This window comes from Ipomoea nil, unplaced genomic scaffold, assembly GCF_001879475.1.
Source record: "Ipomoea nil cultivar Tokyo-kokei standard unplaced genomic scaffold, Asagao_1.1 scaffold1421, whole genome shotgun sequence".
Taxonomy (NCBI): Eukaryota; Viridiplantae; Streptophyta; class Magnoliopsida; order Solanales; family Convolvulaceae; genus Ipomoea; species Ipomoea nil.
This window is the reverse complement of record NW_017617849.1, coordinates 973,661-987,750: the sequence shown is the minus strand read 5'-3', so window position 1 is coordinate 987,750 and position 14,090 is coordinate 973,661. Positions and strand designations below refer to the sequence as shown.

Sequence of the window (14,090 nt, the reverse complement as noted above, 5' to 3'; positions counted from 1 at the left end):
CCATCGGCCTTGCGCTTCGTTCTGAACACCCATTTGCACCCCACAACGTTCATGCCAGGTGTACGACTAACCAGACGCCAAGTGTGATTCTAGAGCAAGGCATTAAACTCAAGATCCATGGCCTCACGCCACTCCGGATACCGAACTGCCTGAGAATAACAAGTCGGTTCAGGAACAGTCATAAGAGCCACATGCTGCGTCGGTCCTTGAGAACGGGTTGCCATGACATGAGACCGAGGCTGAACAGGCTTCGCCGTACGGCGACCTCGCTTGGGCGCAGTAGGAGCACCCGAGACCGCCCCTTCCGGAGCCGTAGCAGTCACGGTGCGAGAATCTGAACCAGCTGCGGCAGCCCCGGAATCCGCGTCCAACTCTGGATGATGATCAGGTCCAGTGGGACAAACATCGGAGCCAACACCAACCCGAACGGCACCAACACCCCACGGCTCAACTGGGCGAGAGCTAGAGACCTGAGAAGGCATAGAAGAAGCAAACGGATATACGGTCTCATCAAACCGTACATGACGACAAATGAATACCTTGTTAGTAGCAGGATCTAAACAACGATAGCCACGAAACGAAGACGGATAACCAAGAAACACACACGGGGATGACCGATACTGCAACTTGTTACGATTGTACGGGCGCAACAGAGGATAACAGAGACAGCCAAACACACGTAAGAAGGAATAAGAAGGATTAGAATGATGCAAACGATAATGAGGACTGACATTGTCTAGAACTCGAGTAGGCATTTTATTGATGAGATAGACCGCAGTCTCAAAGGCATAATCCCAATATCGCTGTGGAACCGAAGCCTGAGCCAAGAGAGCCAGACCTGTTTCCACAACGTGACGATGCCGACGCTCAACTCTGCCATTCTGCTCATGGGTATAGGCACAAGATTGCCTATGATTGATACCCAAAGAGACAAAAGTACGGTGCAACCGTTTATACTCTCCCCCTAAATCAGATTGTATAGAGACAATCTTACGACCATATGAATGCTCAACTAGTGACCGAAACTGCTCGAAGATAGCATACACCTCAGTTTTTAATCGCATAGGATAAAACCATACATAGCGTGTGTAGTCATCAACAAACAAAACAAAATAACGAAAATCATTGACAGAAAGAAAAGGCGTTGGGCCCCAAATATCAGTATAAATAAGCTCTAAAACATGCGACGTAGTAGTATTGACACGAGGCAAGGGAAATCGAGATGATTTCCCAAGCATACAAGCACGACATGACACCGAACTATTACTAAAACTAGAATCAATGGAACACGAATTCAAAATCTGTCGCAAGACACGAGGATGAGGGTGACCCAACCGACCATGCCAAACGTCAGAGGAGACACGCGAAGCCACTAACGCAGCGGGACTCGAACGAGAAACAAGCCTGCCCTCTATACAGAACTTCCCTGGTTGAACGATCCTTCACAAAGAAACAATCAGGGTGAAATTCAAAGAATACATTATTATCACGGGCAAACCGTTGCACGGATAATAAAGACGCAGAAAGCCCAGGAACAAAAAGAACATCAGACAACCGAAACAGTGTTTTAGAAGAGGCTACCGAAGACGAACCAGTACCAACAATAGGTAAACACTTACCGTCACCAACACGAAGATGATCCAGACCGTCGAGGACATCAAAGACGGATCTGGGGTGGCATGGTTCGACGCACCAGTGTCGGGAAACCATTGCTGAGTGCTAACCGAAGCCGCATCATCCACATGATACGCAACATGCGCTCTCGGCCCCGGAGCTCCATCGTACCGGCGAAAGCACGAAGCGGCCGAATGGCCCTCGCCGGAGCAGATCTGGCACTGGACAGCCCCGGCACCGCCACGACCACGGCCACGCCCTTTGCCGCGACCACGGCCGCGGTTGCCGCCTCCACGCTGCTGCCCGCCCGAACGGCCTCCACCTCACTGAGCCGCCATGGCGACCGGAGCAGCAGCAACATCACCAGCATCATCGGCACATATAAAAGCCTGCGAAACAAGAAAATCGGATAGCTCGGGCAGAGACACCGGAGCACCCCTTGTGAGCGACGCCACCAAAGGACGATATTCGGACCGCAAGCCTCGAAATATATACATATTCTGATCCTCTAGCGTCACCGGACGACCGGCAAGCGCTAAATCCTCGATAAGCACCTGCGCACGGCCAAGATAGTCCGGGATCGAAGCATCCCCCTGCCGTAATCCTTGCAACTCGCCCACCAACCGGAGGGCACGAGCCCGTGTAGTCGAACCAAGAACCTGTTCGATTGCCAACCACAAATGCCGAGAAGTGGACTTACCGATTGCGAGGTGCATCATCTCGTCGGACAAGGATGAGATTAATAAGGAGAGCACGGCCTTATCTTGACGGAGCCATGCACTCCGAGCAGCGAAAGACGAAGCCGACGAAGGCACGGCAGGAATAGCTCCCTCGGCAGGCGGCACGGCAAGCGCGGTGATCGGCGGACATACCGAAGTACCATCGACAAAACCCAACAACCCTTGGCCATCCAAGAACAGAAGAAGCTGAGTACGCCAAAACAAAAAATTGCGGGATGTCAACTTGATGGAGACGAAGTGATGCGCCGAAGAGAAAGACACCCCCGACTGCAGCGGTGCAACAAGCGCGGCCTCGGAAACGGTCCGTTCAGAACTACCAACAGAGCCGTCATCAGATCCGAGGTGCGTCATTAGAGAGAGAAGAGAGAAACCTGCTGATACCAGATGAGGATACGATATATCTGAATGAATAATAATGAGTCTGTACAGGAGTATATATAGTAGTGAATAGTAAACCTATTACAAGACGAATACTAATAATAATAGGTAACGAACACTAATTACTAATAATAATAGGTAACGAACACTAATGATGATAGAGTCCTAATATAGATGACCGAGAAGCCGCTGACCTCTCTGTATATATATATTTTACATAATTTTTAATTTATTTTATTTATTGTACCAACATTTTTACCTGACAAAATGGAAAGATTTTAGTGAAAATAATGCAAAAATCCCAAAAGATAGGAGCTCAGATGCGCTGATAGTCGTCCACAGTTTTATTCAAACAAATCGTGGCGACCCAAATCACCACTCATGCGCAAAGTTCATCACAGCTTCTCAAAGTGCACCAGCCGGGAATCGACCCGGGTCTGTACCGTAACAGGGTACTATTCTACCACTAGACCACTGGTGCTATCTAGCTAAATATCTCGAATATATTAGAACTATAATTTTGAGTCTCTTCTTCTAAGAAGAATATAGGTTGCAATAGTTTGTATTATTTCATGAAGTTTCCAGGTGTAGGTTATATGAAAGACCAAGAGAAAAGAAATTGTAAAAACCAATGTCTTCATCATATCCTTTATAAAGAATTGAAGAAATCAAATTTAGCTCATGAGAACATGTTTAAGTGCGTGCATGTATGCATGCCCTTCTACACTGTTTTACATACAGAAACAAGTAATATCAGATCAGAGGCGATTTCTTTCTCAACATCAATCATTCCATACACCATCCCTTCAAATCTCAGGAAGGGCTGGTATCACAGTGGCATAAAGCTAATTAAGGTTGATCCAGGACAGTTGTGTATATATATGAACTTCCATCAGGCTAATGAATTCCCAAGCTGCCTCTCCTTGAATATCTGGCTCAGCCTAATGTATAGTGTTGTCTGGTCCTCATAGCTCAGGCCCCTAACAATCTGCACCATGCAAACTTAAGTCATACTCCCTCATAAACAATCATGTTTGTGGGCCGGAGTGTTCTCGAGACATATATAGCTCAGTGGTCAAAAGGTTGAGTGTGGGTGTAGGGAAGGATCTCAGCCAACACGCCGTGACGTAGAGATTCAAACCCATGACCTTGGTCTGGCTCTGATACCAAATTGAAGCATGTGCTCCATCTCAACTCAAAGCCTAAGCTGATAGTTGGATTGCACATTAATGGTTATATGCTCGACAGCAAGCCTAGCTATGCACTAGTGCCAAAAGCTAGAAATTTTTTTTGAGTCTTAGGTACCTGATCCAGTATCATTTCAACAGAGTCATATTGTGGGAGAGCAAATGATTGCAGATAGATATAGGAAAAAATTGCCATCACCATCTGCACATAATATAATATGCAAAATCTTGGTTAATTAGTTCAGAAAATGCATAATATATCCACAACAACTCTAAGTATTCTTTCCTTCTATTTTTGTTTATTGCAGAAGAGTGAGCCCATCGCGTTTCCAGCAATCTAGAGATGTAGAGAATGATATATAGTTATTTGTAGTTATATATGTCAAAGCTTAATTACCTGGCAGTCCATTCTATCGGTAAAGCCACCATGTCCAGGGATACTATCTCCAAAATCCTGAAACATTTCAAGGGGATCGGAGATAGTCATAACATATGCACAGACTTAAATAATGAATCCAGGAATCGTAGTAGAACGAACCTTGAATTTAAAGGCTCTCTTGAAACCACTAGCGAAAAATCCTCCAAAGGGTGCTATAACTGATGCGAATAACCCAAGGCATAAAGAATGCCACTGAACAGGAAGTACCGATATCTCCTTCCAGGGAAACTATAGGATTCACCGAATCACAACTAGTACTTATTTAGCAATACAAGTAAGAAGATACCCAAAGAAATACTGTAGGAAATAATCTAAATAATGCTGTTTGGTCCATACCTTATTCAAGTTAATATGCTCTAAGATGCGAAAAGTTGGTCCAAATTTTAACTTCTAATCAAATAAATGCATGGCTTTTTACGATAACTTGTATCAACTTTAATACAAAAAGATTTTTAACAGTCAAATATGCAAACAACTTTTCTGTTTCAAAAAGAACTTCCAAAGTGTATTCAGCCAAACACACTGAACTTTTTCAGTAGGTTCTTTTTGAAATCCCTTATCAATATGTATACAAAATCATTTTTTTTTTGGAAAAAGTTACAGCTTTAGTATTCAATTCTTGATCGTCTAACCATATGTAGATCTATCCAGAGAAGGCCTCAACTCACCTCGTTTGGTAGCAAACTACCCAAAGAATAGTATTCTGGCTTGAATAACGGACCAGGGTCACACTGAAGCCAACCGGTTGATAAATCCTGCATTAATGGTTTTGGGTAAGTGTTATCGATCAAAATATGAAGCCAGGGAACTGTATACGACCAAAAAGTTCACCTTTCTTGGGCATGTCAACCATTGGAAACGGCCTAAGAGATTTGCGAGCTGCATATATAAGAAATATAAAAATTAATCTTGTCACACTTGGACACAATTCTATGATACTACAAACAAGGGACTATAGTTGAAAGTTGAAACTCACCAAGAATGCTGATATCATGGTCGCAACAGATGCTCCAATAAAACCTTCCCATGTCTTCTTTGGAGATAGTTTAATCAAAGGAGTTTTCCCAAAGAAAAACCCAATCAAGTAAGCCGCTACATCATTGACAGCGATAAGTGATGCTGGAAGAATGAACCTGCAAATTACCGCCTGACTAAATATAACGCACTGCAACACTAACAAATCAGATAAACAATCTGGAAATACACTAATCATGGCAGTAGAGATCCATTAAAGACGTCTCGAAAGCATATAACTAGTATCAGTGTGTGTGTGTTACCAGAAAATGCCTTCGAAGATGTTGGCTACAGTGAATGAGGATTGTGTGAAGACCAAAATAAGGATCATGTGTGTCCATGCAAACTGTCCAAATTGATACTGGTACATCTTCTTCTTTAAAGTGAGTATGAACCACATAACTCCTGCATATATGCCGGGTAAACAAAATGTAATTTGTGCTAGTAAACAGAGAGCTAGCTAGGAACTAATGAACAGAAGAAAAAGAAAGAAGACAAAAATAGTTAGCAATATAGAAACCTGCTATGTATAAGAAGTAACAAATGACCATCTGATACTTGATAAACATGCCCACTAGCTTATACGAGAACTGATCAGAAATTACAGTATTCACAAGCTGTTGGCTAAGAATCCTTCCATACAAATACAGCATGGCAGTGAAGAAAAAGTGCCTGTGAGTTAATAATAATATATACAATTGGCAACTCGTTAAGATGCAAATTTCAACCGTACCATTAATGGAAGATCATATCAATAATGGTTCTTGAATTGGGGGGTAGCCCACTCACCAATTCAGAAGCCTAAAACCTGGAAGGCGCCTACTCTCATGAGCCCTTCTGAGCAAATTGAAGAGCTCAGAAGTCATGATTATTTGAATAACAACCACCATTGCGCAAATATAAAGATGACCCAAGTAAATAACGGCGATGAAACCTATAACCATCCACAGAGAAGAACATGCACGGATCCACATAGACCTGTATTTGTCTTGATCGTTTACAAGTAAGTCGATCCCATTTATTTTGCTTTCACCCGGAATATCCTGCCGGCGATCAAGAACGGTAAAAATCATAACTTTTTCATTCTTACCGATTCATTGCATTCAGAATAAGCTCAAAATTAAACAGACTAATTAATTTTACCACCTAAATGCAAATCTTTGTCCACGAATTTGATACTATTGGCATCAAATCTAGATATATATATATATATATATATATATATATATATATATATATATATATATATATATAACGCTGGAAAAACATGAACTTTACAGACCTCTTGATAGCGTTTACGGTGGCGGAGTCGAGGGGTTGACGGCGAAGAGGGGCCATTATCCCTGTACATTCGAGGTGTGGATAAGGAAGGAAGAGCGTGAGATTCCCTCTGCGTTCGAGGTGTTGACGGCGAAAGAAAGGCGGCCTGGGCGGCGTGGGTGGATTCCCTGTGCATTCGAGGGGTGGACGACGGCGAAGGATGATCATCCCTATCATATTCTTTTGTATGCATTGATTTGTTGGTGAATGGTGATCAGCTCTTCAGCTGCGCGTATTATTACATTTACATAAACTCGCAGTCTCTTCTCTGAACAACATACATCAAACGCATCAAATCAAAACCAAACCGACCAACGGTTTGTTTCTGGGAGAAGAAAAAACTGTTGTTACGTTGCTTGTAGGCTCATCCTCGTACCAGTGTTGACACGTGGAGTTGCTCCCAACGAGATTGGTGGACACCAAGAATATGTGTCCTCTTCTTGGACAATCGGAGAAGCCAGCCCAAAATACTTTTGCATGCTACATCAAATATTCAAAGCCTAAAGGCTATAGCATTAGCTACCCATTTCATAAATGGATATAATGACATCATTTTTTGGCAAATTCTACACAGCTGTGGACCACGGTCTACGATGTGATTTTTATGTTTAAAAAAAATTCTTATTCCGCATGCATGTTAAAATAATAAATTTTTTGATGTAAGATAATGTATTTTATGAGTTAGAATAATATACTTTATATGTTAGAATAATGAAATTTCCTATATGTGTTAAAATAATGTATTTTATGAGTTAGAATAATATATAATGTATTTTATGTATTATAATAAAGAAATTTGTGGGGTAAAATAATGTATTTTCTGAGTTAGATAGAATAATATAATGTACTTTATGTGTTAACAGAATGTATTTTATGAGTTAGAATAATGTACTTTATACGTTAACTCCAAAATTGATAAATTAAACCAGATGAACTAGTCCGAAATTTAGTGGGCTAGCTCGATAGCCCGAGCCACTTAATTAAGACTATTCTTTATTTCATAAGTGATGTAAAACAAAATATATAGGGAATTTATATGTAAGCTATCTTTAGTATTTTTATTAAATTTGTAGATAAAATTTTAAAAAGAGTTTATTACAAAATAATTTTTATGAAAATAAACAATGAAACAAAAATTATTATAATTATTATATTATATTGTTAATATATATATATATATATATATATATATATATATATATTAGTTAGAATGTGGTTTATATTGATTGAATAATGTATAAATTTATATTTATTAGTGTAAATGCACTAATTTATTAAAATTGAAAATTTTGAATATTAATTTTAAAATGTCAAAAGTTTTAGTTGAGCCTGTCCGATAAGCTTGACAGCCCAATCTGGCTAGTCCGAAATCGAACGAGCTGTCCTAATTGACATCTCTAGTTGAGTGGCATTTCAACGAAGTTTGGAATGGACTTTAATTTGGCTTAGACCTAGCTGAGCTGGTTGAAATGATTGATCTCTAGTATAACTATCATAAGAAAATAATTTTTTTTAAAAGTATTACATGGAGAGTCACAATAATAAATTAATAAATAAATAAATAACCAAAATATTATATAATATGAAGCAATATATTTTTCTTTTGTAAATATATAAAGTGAACATGAACGAAGAGACTTCAAGATCGCTTTATTTTGTGTTTGGAACAAAGCACCAAAATATCAAATACCATATAGTCTTGTTTTTCTTTGTAATAACATAATCCCCCCCCCCCCCATCCCCATCCCCACCCCAAACCAAATTATTTTATTTGTCTGATCTCTTTCAAACCAAATTAATTTTTTTATCTCTATGCAAGAGAAAGAGATGCTACTATATGAAAAAACTGAAGTTGCTCGTAAAGCTCCTTTGCATGGCTTGCACCACGACGTGCCACTCTAGAAAATAGCTCATTGCTAAGCTCTTCACCTATGTGAGCATCAACCAAGACACCACTGATGCTCCTACAACTATTGGCCAAGGCTTGACCCACCTCGGTTGCGTCCTCGGGGTGGCTAACCACTAGAGGGCTTCCTCCTTTGAAGATTTGGAGCATGTCGATGTGATATGAGCCCTCGGCTTCCACCAACTCCTTGAACTCTTGAACGCTCGACGCAAACACAGGAATGTTGAAGCTATCCCTTTCCTCACTGGTAATTAATCCCTATAAGTTATAAACGTACACACAATTAATAGTTGAAAAATGATTAGTTATCCATAATTATCAATATATTGATACGTCTCTAATTGAAAAACATATCAAACTAGCTAGGGATGAGATATAATATTACTTCCTGGACAAGATCATCCCAAGCATCTTGATAATGAGAACCAAAGATGAGGCCGGCCCCACCTTGGTCCGTAGGGTCCTCAGAGGTCCTCCCTATGAAAGCCAAAAACATGGAACCTCCTATCTTCATTTCAACACTCCTAGCCCTCAGAAACGCTGTCATATCGCTCTGGAATTGCTTCCTAAATGCAATTGCCGTGCTCTCACTCCCACCGTGAATGTATATCTTTCCCTTGTTGTACGCCGGTGATCTCACGTCCACCACACTCTCCGGCACCTGCATGCCACCAATTCAAATAAAGTTTACTTATAAAATTAATTAAATAAACTCTGTTTTTATATAATAATAATTCGTAAATTACACATAAAAACATAAAATATACTAGAAATTATGTGATCTTCAATTCAGGTATAATATCTACGCTCCACGCTTCCACCTAATCACTCACCCTTTTTAAGGACAATAAAAGTGATAGAATGTATACATTGGAAGTAATAGACCAAAATCAAGGAATAATAAAGCTCTCGAGCAAAACAAATTATTGGCCTGGGGCATTTAATTGGAGGATTTCAAAGGTAGCAATAATTGATAATAAATGACTTTTAGCATTTATGAGTGTGAATCAAAGAAGGAAGGAATGAGTTTGCCACATGCCCCAATAACAATACTTTCAAGCCCATTCCCATGTAAATCCAAGAAAAAGAAATGGCAGGTGGATTCCAGTAAATTATTTTGTGGACCCGGGTCCAAAGATACACAATTTACATATATACTAAATATTCATAATTTATCTTTTAAAAATTTACAATTTGTGATGATTCTATTTTATTCATAAATTTTCAATATTTAAAAACAATTTCAATACTAAAAATACACATTTATGATCAAAATCACCCTGGTCCATGGTATAACAACTATAGTACCAGCTACCTAGTTATTTCCCTACTAAGCCTGTTATATATTTGGCAGAGTTTTTTTTTTAAGAGAATTTATAGCTTATTCGGTTGTTTAGTGAACAAAGAATATATTAAAATAATATCTTATTTTGAAATGTTATACCCTATAACATTTCTTTTAAAACGACAACTCCTAACTTTTAATTAATTTTTTTACTTGTATCCTTATTACTTTTAAAAAATTAGCCCTAATTCAGGTCAGCCGGCCGGCTATCATCTTAAACCAATATAATTAAACTTCCCTGAATAACGGTATTGAAAATTACGATGTAACTTCCAACTGAAAAGACCAAGTCAAAAGCAATAATATTGATCGAGAACAACCAAAAAGGGGAAATGAAAATTAAATGAGCCAAGAAAGTCAAAGAAATTTGAGTGGTATCGGAAAAACTAGGTGCTTTTGTTGTTTAAGTTTTTATCTTTTTGACCAACCACTAATAATTTTTTTTAATCTATATTTATAGCTAAATCGGATTTTAATTGCTAAAAATGTAATAATTCAGTTACATAAATTTGATCTTTTATAGAATAAATTTTGATATCAACTCTTACCATCTGGCCCCTTGTATGTAAAAACCATGTAGTAATTTAGGGAAATTAAAGGTAATTAAGTAAAGAAAATCTAATCCATAATTAACCTGAGAGAGCCAATGCAGACAAAATGTGGAGTAGAAAACGTCGATGGACCTCGCCGGGAAAAGACGCTTGTGAAAGGAACCAGGAACGCCGGCGGCGAAGTAGGAGCGGTGGTGGGGGATGGGAGCCGTGTCCAAGCCCTCCACGTCGCCGCCACGTCCGTAGTTGGCGGCGAGAGGTGGGAGGAGCTGGAAGAGAGTGTTGAAGTCATTGGACTGGAGATCGGAGAAGAAGACGGAGAACTCCGGCGCCGCGTAGTAGGAGGCGTCATAGCGCTCCGTCATGTGTTTGACGATAGCGTCCGCCATGTAGAGGGCGTTGCTGCCGGAGGAACACCCCAAGTCAGCGATCACGAACGGCGCGCCGTCGTGGGCGGGCATTAGCCGTAGCCCATCCAGGGTTTTTTTCAGAAGATGAAGCATTGATCGAGCATGCTTAGCCTGCATATATACATACATACAATCAATAATCCATAATTAATGTACTGTTTTTTCGGATGATGCAGAGATTGAAACCCATGACCTTTGACATGACTGATATCAAATTGAAGTAATACTTACCCTGCACATTTACGTTTATATATATTATATGATTGAAACCCATGACCTTTGACATGACTGATATCAAATTGAAGTAATACACCGCACATTTATGTTTATATATATTATATGCTAAGAACATATTTATGTGTGTGTACCTGGGCTTGAGAATTGTTGGCATAGCTATCTTCACCATTGCCTCCTCGCATGGCAAACACCTTTTCAAGCTTCGTGTTCGACACAACAACGTTTTCCTTGTCTGAAATGTCAGCCATATATATGCTTACAATCAAGCTAGCGATCGAGTACAGTGTGGATCGATGGATCAGACAACGAGAAATAGGCCAAGAGGGCTTCAACTTTATAGAGGGTATGGCCGCTCAGACAAAACAAAGCAATAAAAGTAATGAGAACGCAAGCAAAAACTTAAAGCCAGAGAAAATGTCTTGTGCTCTTCGGAAATGGGAACCCCAAGAAGGGGTATTTATAAATAGGTGCAAGGCTAAATTAGGAAACAAAATATGTCCAAATTTAGCTCGCAAATCTAGGACCAAATTGGATGAATCTATGACCTAAAATAGGTAGAAATTTTATTCCTAAAATACAAGATTATATCCGTTTGGGGTGGGTGTGGAGCGAATTTGAGTAAATTTGAAATAAATTTAATCAAATCCGTTAAAGGTGCGTGGATTTTAAAATTAAAATCTCATTTACGTCAAAGATTTTTTACTTTAAAAGCTCACGTCAAAGATTTTAAGAGATTTGTTTCTTAATTTGTACTATTTTCCTTTTGTTTTATAGAAGTGTAATGTTGTAGTTTAGGAAGATTTTTATGCGATTTAGGAAACTAAATCCGCCCAAATATGGCCCACGAATCAAGGACTGACTCATGCTTCAATCTTTTAAAATCTAGTAGAAATCGCCTTCTTAAAATGCATACAAGATGGATTTTAAAATTAAAATCTCATTTGCGTCAAAGATTTAATTTTATTTTGAAAGCTCATGTCAAAGATTTTAAGAGATTTGTTTCTTAATTTGTACTATTTTCCTTTTGTGTTATAGAAGTGTAATGTTGTAGTTTAGGAAGATTTTTACAAGATTTAGGAAACTAAATCCGCCCAAATATGGCCCACGAATCAAGGACTGACTCATGCTTCAATCTTTTAAAATCTAGTAGAAATCGCCTTCTTAAAATGCGTACAAGATCCTTTCGGAAAAAAATGCGTACAAGATTACATCCTTAAAATACAAAGTAGTACAAATTAGAAAATAAATCTCAACTCCTAGCAATTGAGACTTCCAAATCCCGTTCATAAAGGCTCATTTTATACGCCTATTAGCCCCTTCAAATTGTCGTCCCAACGTTTAACCTCGGGTCCATGGTCTGAGTAGTTCCTCTTAGCTCCGATCGATCGATCATCGCGGGACCGACAGTCCACGCACCTATACCTCACCCAACATCTCTTCCACTTTCTTGTGGCTCGCGAAATAGATGACACAAGAAAATAATTAGAAAAACCTTGATCAACCACCTTCTCACATTTTAAGAGTAAATCAATGCGTAGGCAACATCCTTCCCTCCGGACCAAGTGTTCCTCACTCCCCTCACTCATTAGTCCCCGCCTTTAACGTTTTCGAGCAGTTAGCTTGCCAGCCACATACAACCACTTGTTTAATCTATAGTTTTGACCGTCCACATTCAAGACCTCACTCGCCTATTGTTAGTCAGCACTATTTTTGATAGCAGGACTACTGAACTTGGTTCTCCAAGTTGCAGTTCAAATTAAAATTAATTCCCCTCCTAACATCCACTTACATGTTGTCAATCAATGTCATTTTTCAACGATAGGATTGCTAAACTTGGCTCCAACACTTGTAGACTTGCTCTGATACCAATTGTCAGGTTTCGTGTCTCCCAGCACTTGGGAACCTCAACTGCACAACATCTTTCAATGGGATTTGAAGTCGTGACCTACTCTGATACCAATTGTCAAGATCAAACACTTACCACTATACCAAAATATATACTTGTAGTGAATGCGCAATTTTATTTCCTTATATTTGTGTAGCGCGCAATCGACGTCGACCATATTTTGATAACAGAATGCTAGACTCAACCCACTAGGCTTCTACACAATAATTGCTCATCGTTAGATGGCCGCCATGTGTTAACATCTAGTCCACTACATCCCCTTATAAATATTACCCCTTTCCCAACCATTTTTCCTTTCCAACAACCAAGTTTCGATCTTGAGCATAATATTCATTATTCGAGCATATACAAATTGATTGAAGATTGATTATTTATGGATCCATGTGTATTCTAGGCTCATTTATGTTGTACATGAGGTTCATTATTTGTAGAACATAACATTTAGAGATAGTATTAAAGATAACGAGTTAATCATGTAATATATTAGTATTATGCTAATGGTTGTGGATCCTTGCTTAAGGCATGCTTATAAGAATTTAGAGATCATATAATGTACATGGAACTTATTGTGTGAATATATTGTACGTGCATTCATGTTGTCACTTCAATGTGATTTGGATGTTTCTCTTATGGTTATGCACATTTATTTTGAGGAACATTCATAAGGTTGGACCAAAAATAAATATAGGGTTTATTGATAAAAAACCTAAATTGGGAATCAAAATTCAAAATGCATGCGATACATAGAATGTATTACGTACTCGATCACACTTTAGAGGGCATATTGCGATGACTTTTTTTTTTTTTCTTCAATGAAGGTTGTGTCAATATTACATCAAATGGAAGATTGTAATATTTTTCATTAATGTTATACAAATTTAGTGGTGCAAGTGTGTCTAGACCAAATTAAGTCATTGTGACAGTAATTTAAATTAGTTTTTGAAAAATTACGAACAAGAATAAACTTAAAATTTATTCATTAAGTTTTATTACCACATAAAGTACTTAGAAAACGCGTTGCATTTTGATCATGGTAAGCACTA

General features: G+C 38.9%; 2 protein-coding genes and 1 non-coding gene across 3 annotated transcripts; all 3 read right to left on the bottom strand.

Annotated features, from left to right (window-relative positions):
• Positions 1–3,143: 3,143 nt before the first annotated feature.
• On the bottom strand, positions 3,144–3,213 carry TRNAN-GUU. Its single transcript has one exon. It is a non-coding gene; the product is annotated as a tRNA-Asn (tRNA).
• Positions 3,214–3,393: 180 nt separating this feature from the next.
• LOC109187556 (phosphatidate cytidylyltransferase 1-like) lies at positions 3,394–7,102 on the bottom strand. Its single transcript, XM_019337783.1, has 11 exons — positions 6,655–7,102; positions 6,162–6,415; positions 5,893–6,044; positions 5,636–5,777; positions 5,335–5,491; positions 5,190–5,237; positions 5,027–5,113; positions 4,458–4,586; positions 4,317–4,373; positions 4,038–4,121; positions 3,394–3,720 (listed from the first exon to the last, which is right to left on the bottom strand). Exons 1-11 carry the CDS (start codon positions 6,883–6,885, stop codon positions 3,625–3,627), a joined length of 1,437 nt encoding a protein of 478 aa, XP_019193328.1. The 5' UTR covers positions 6,886–7,102; the 3' UTR covers positions 3,394–3,624.
• A 1,400-nt stretch (positions 7,103–8,502) lies between these two features.
• LOC109187364 (indole-3-acetate O-methyltransferase 1-like) lies at positions 8,503–11,389 on the bottom strand. The gene is made up of 4 exons (XM_019337553.1): positions 11,273–11,389; positions 10,578–11,015; positions 8,984–9,259; positions 8,503–8,856 (listed from the first exon to the last, which is right to left on the bottom strand). The coding sequence occupies exons 1-4, from the start codon at positions 11,387–11,389 to the stop codon at positions 8,503–8,505; spliced, it is 1,185 nt and encodes a 394-aa protein (XP_019193098.1).
• Between the last annotated feature and the right edge of the window lie 2,701 nt (positions 11,390–14,090).